Source organism: Tupaia chinensis, unplaced genomic scaffold, assembly GCF_000334495.1.
Source record: "Tupaia chinensis unplaced genomic scaffold, TupChi_1.0 Scaffold000231_1, whole genome shotgun sequence".
In the NCBI taxonomy this organism is placed as follows: domain Eukaryota; kingdom Metazoa; phylum Chordata; class Mammalia; order Scandentia; family Tupaiidae; genus Tupaia; species Tupaia belangeri.
The window spans coordinates 1,257,991-1,262,902 of NW_006159706.1; the positions used below are offsets into that span (position 1 = coordinate 1,257,991).

At 52.7% G+C, this 4,912-nt stretch overlaps 1 protein-coding gene across 4 annotated transcripts in view; it reads right to left on the reverse strand.

Annotated features, from left to right (window-relative positions):
* Nucleotides 1–789: 789 nt before the first annotated feature.
* Nucleotides 790–4,912, reverse strand: part of RNF40 (ring finger protein 40) — an 18,244-nt gene continuing 14,121 nt past the window's right edge. For 3 of the 4 annotated variants that reach the window (XM_006148143.3, XM_006148144.3, XM_027771710.1), the window contains 3 exons: nt 3,633–3,773; nt 3,411–3,512; nt 790–2,026 (listed from right to left, as the gene is read on the reverse strand). In XM_006148143.3, the coding sequence (XP_006148205.1) occupies nt 1,850–2,026; nt 3,411–3,512; nt 3,633–3,773 (420 nt within the window). In that variant the 3' untranslated portion in view covers nt 790–1,849. The remainder of the gene's footprint in view (nt 2,027–3,410; nt 3,513–3,632; nt 3,774–4,912) is intronic. The other variant, XM_006148145.3, reaches the window with a different exon arrangement.

Below are 4,912 nucleotides of genomic sequence, written 5' to 3' on the forward strand. Positions count from 1 at the left end.
TCTCTAGTCCGACCTGGTCCAACCACTGTGAAAACCTGGGCGCCAGGTGGGCCCCGACAGCGGGCAAGGCCACAAGCCCCCACGAAGGCATGGCAGCTGATAAGGCCACGGGACCCCAAGAAGGCATGACCGATGACAAACCCGCGGCCACTGCCCTGGCCGTGGGCCCAACCGTTCCAGCGCCAACCCCGGTCAGCACCAGCCATTGCGCCAGTCCCAGCAAGACCGCGGTGAAGGCTCCGTGCGAGGGGCATACAGCGCGCTGACGCAGAGAGGTGCCGCTCAGCACGTGGAGCATGGTCTGAGGTCCCAGCAAACTGCAATGAAGGAAGCCACCCATCCATCCAGGTGTCCCGGTCTGTCCGTCCTGGGGGTAGGGGCGGGTGAAACCGTTGAGGAAGGGCCCACAGAACTGGGTTCAGGCCTGACTTGGAGCACCACAGCAGAACCACTTCTTCCCCCAGCCCGAAGCCTCGCCGTGGGCCAATAAGAGACTACATTTCCCAGGATGCAGCGCGGTTTCCCCAGTATTTGAGTGGCCGATGACTGCCAGGGGCGTGGTCAGCTGGCCAACGGAGGCGGCCAGCCTCACCCTGTAGGATATGATGGCTCCAGAACATCAGCCTCTATGAGGCCACTGTTATCCTGACTGGCCAGTAGATCTAAGCCTAACTCGACTGTTGGGATTGGCAGGAGTGGGGTCTCAAGTTGGTGCAGACTCCTTCCTAGGTTCACACCAAGCTAGGAAAGAGCAGGACTGGCAAAGAAGCTGAAAACTGGGGACTAAGCTTGGGTATGAGGCCTGGCTGCTTTGAGCAGAGGCTGGGGGTTGGACGTTTATTCACAACTAACAGCCTATACAAGACAACTCTAGAGCAGAGGCTGTGGGTTCAAATAGGCCCCCCACACCTGTCAGCAGTTCCACCCATAGGCCCCTCCCAGTGCTGCCTCCACAGTCCAGTCTGCTTGAGCAGGCAACACAGGAAGGAAGCATCGTGGGTACAGGCTGTCATGGGTGTTGGGTGAAGTTCTACCTGGAATGATTGAAGTTGGCCCAGTCCCTCCCCTCCTGGGAAGTTCCACCTCCACTGCAGTTAAGGCCACTAAGATGAAAGCAGGGTTAGGACCAGGGACCCTTTGAAGTCTTGGGATGCCTGAGGTATGGGTAAGTGGACTTGGGAGACAAACAAGAGATTGGGGGGAAGGAGCCTGATTGGAACAGAGATCAATCTTCCTTTGTTCAGCACTCCTAAGATGGGGGCGGTGACTACAGCACCGGTAGAGCTTCCCCGTGTTAGCAAGTAGTGCTCCCAAAGGAGGTTCGTCCTTCAGCCCTTAGCCCAAGGGGCAGACCAGAGTGTCCAGGAAACTCAGGACAAAACCCTGCCCTAGTCTCCCTGGGCTGCAGGGCTATCTCAAACAAGGGGCTAAAGACCTGGTCCCCACACAGTACTCCCTTGTGGGTGTGTAGGCAGAGACTCCTCTTGGGTGCAAGGTCACAGACTGGAGAAATTCCCCATTAGGGCTAGGACAGGTTTGTGATGACAGCTGGAGAAGGGCCAGATTCCCAGCAGCTCAGCTGAGTGCTCTGGACCCCTTAGGGTGGACCTTTCCTGGAGGATGGGTGTCCTCAGACTGCAGCTCTGACATTTGGGAAAAGATGGAATTGAGCTTGGTTGTTCCCACTCCCACTAGCATACACCAGGGCCCCCAAACTTAACTGGGTGGGCAGGGGCTGGGCCCATGGGGTCCATAGTGGAAAGAGAGGTGATTTGACCTAGAGTGGGGAGGGGCTGGAGGCAAAGCCCCCAGGGTCCATGGGCATTCCAAAGTCCCCTGAGCCGTAGGTTCAGCTGATGTAGACACGGTGGAAGTCGTGGGCACCGAAGGCTGCATTGCACTTGGGGCACTTCCTCTGGCGGGCCTCGTAACGGCCCCGCACACACTCGAAGCAGAAAACGTGGAAGCACTTCGTGAGGACTGCATCCTTCTTGCGGGTGTTACAACAGGGGCAGGTCAACCGTGCCTAGGCCAAGCAAAGGCATGAGCATAGAACAATTATGATAGCACTCATACCCCAGACTGATGGCACATGATCCAGCCCACTGCACAACTGCATCTAATTCTGACCATAACCTCAGGAGATGGGTATGAGCAATGAGGAAATAGGTTCAGAGACCAAGGTCTCAAAACTAGAAAGCAGTAGAGTCTGGATTCTAACCTGGGCAGTAATAGCCGTATGTTCCTTCACAAAGACAAGGACTTCATCTCTTGCCCTATTGGCCTTCTCTGACAAAACTCTAATCTTGTCTCCTTTCTCTTCACCTACACCTGCTAAATCACAGCTGGGCAGGGTAATGCCACTAAAAATCTACTACTCAGAGCAGTCCATGGCTTGGTAGTTAAGGCGGCTATCTGATCATGCAATTTGAGCCCCAGACTCAGCAGCTTGAAAAACATGCCAGGTCCATGTGCATGCATGTCCAAAATCCCAAAAGGAGGGAGATGGAGAAGGGGACTGCTTATGGTCACATACTCCATGTGGGATGCTTTCTTGATTTCCCTCTTCCTCATTCTCTGTAGCAAGTGCACATGCCTGCTAGTAAATTTAAAAATAAAAAAATCTACTATTTCACTCAACTGGGCCCAGACTTGGTGCTGCCTAGAGACTCTGCTGTGGGTGCATTTTTAAAAAACAAAACAAAAAAACCGATTTGCTGTATGGTGAATGTACTCATTGGAGAGAGACAGAGACAGAGAGAAGGAAAGTAAGAAATCACCTCCCAGGGGAGATGGCCATGCCGCAATCCCGTCTCCTCCATTCTCCTCCTGGGCTTGCATGGGCAAGCCACCAGGTCGAGGACTCAGACTGTGATTGGCCACATGAAGTCCAGCACCTTAACCACCATTCCACCTGTCGGCCCTGTGGGTGGGTACTCTCTTAGCCTAAGACTGCCTATCTGCTACCAGGAGTCCTATCTCCAATTCCAGACAGGAACTGCCTCCAACTCTGTACTCCCCAACATCCCTCCTCTGGCCTGCTAGAAATGCCCACGATCTTGGGAGGAGAATAGTGAAGGGACTGTGGCATGCCCATCCCCCCTGGGAGGTGATTTCTTTCCCTTTCACTGTATCTGTTTCTCTCTTCAGCGAGTGCATGTGTCCTAAGGCAAAAACCTCTAAAGAAAGAAATCTCAACCCAGCCCCCTGCCTCAGCAACCTCCCTGTATTACTCTTCCCTTAGAGCATTCAAAAGGCCAGTTGTCTGACTACAACCAGTGTTCTGAGCACTTTTTGCTGTCCTGCCTTATTTCCAGGATCGCTAGACCACTACCCACACTACAATTCTGACGAAACCCTCATCTAAAATTTGTGAGTGGATGAGGCACAATTCAGCCCCATGGCCCCACCTTGTACTCCTTGATCTCCTCCTGGAGGATTTCATCTGCATCTGCATAAACCTCCACTTTCCTCTGCTTTTCCAGCTTGCGCCGTAGCCGTGAGATGTCCTCCTGGGGCAGGAAAGAGGCAAGGCTGAATGCAAGGTCCTCACCCTGAACTGCTTGCCCCCAGGCCACATTGGTGACCCTGGACCACCCTGCCTACCCCTCCTACGCTCCCCCCACACACACCTGAGCCCTCTTGAGGTTGAAGCTCTCTTTCTCTCGAGCAGCCCGGCTCTCTGCCAGGCAAGGCTGGATCTCTCGCAGCCGAGTCTGCACATGTTCCAGCTGCACTTTGAGGTCCTCCGCCAGCTGGGCCGCTTCCACAGCCTGAGGTTGGCAGGACAGAAGAGGCACCATTTGCTTGAGCCTGGGTACCCAGGTCTATGTGGAGCCCTGGTCCATTGACGCTCTGTCAAACTCTCCAGTGAGATCTGCACTGGAGCTGGTTCTACCTCCTAATCTTTCAGACCTCATCTCCCCCTACTCACTCTCATTTCTTTTTCTTTTGGGGGGGAGAGGTTTTTGCTATAGGGCGCATGCGCTCGCCGGACAGAGACAGAGACAGAAAGCGAGAAATCACCCCCCCGGGGGGATGGCCACGCCACAATCCCTTCTCCTCCATTCTCCTCTTGGGATCTTGGGCATGCACGCACATGCACCCGGCTTGAGTTTAAGCCCCTGGATCCAGGACTCGAACCGCGGTCGACTACGTGGGAGTCCAGCAACATAGCCATTACGCTAACTGCTGATCCTCTCACTCTCATTTCTGACACTTCCAGTTTGTCACCTGTATGATGCTCTCACTGGCCTCTGAGCCTCCACTGAGCTCTTGTTTCCCTCAACTCCTTCAGCACACACACAGCTCCCTTGATACTGAATGCAAGGAGGTGAGTTCAGGAGATTATTTGGGACGCAGAACTGCTGGGACTCGGGGATGGACAAAATGCATGGAGTAAGGGGAACCAAGATAACTGAGAAGATTCCTGGATTCATGTGAACGACAAGTCCCACTTGAGAGGCTCCACTATTTTTCTGTCACAGCACCTTAGTTTCTTTCGTAAGACTTACTGAGACCTGTAAGAGCAATATTTTATTTGTGGGACTACTGGCTTGCTCTCTGTTCCTCAAGACTAGAAGTTCCAGCCTTGATTGGTAGTTTGTTCCCACTATCTACAGCAGTCAGCAGAAGGCCCAGGACAGTACAGGCATGGAGGATGCTGCTTAAATTAATGAAATAACTAGAACAGGAAAAGTTCACTAGGGGATATGAGACAAAAGTGACGTTAAGCCTTAAGCCTGTAACATAAGCTAGACATGTTATGTTTTCACAAACTACATTTCACAGCTAACCAATGAGTGATTAGGACACTGGTCTGAGACCAAGGGGGACCTGGACCCAAAGGCCAATCTCATTTTTTATTCCTTTCTTTTTTTTTTTTTTTTTTAAGAATTATTTAATTATTTTT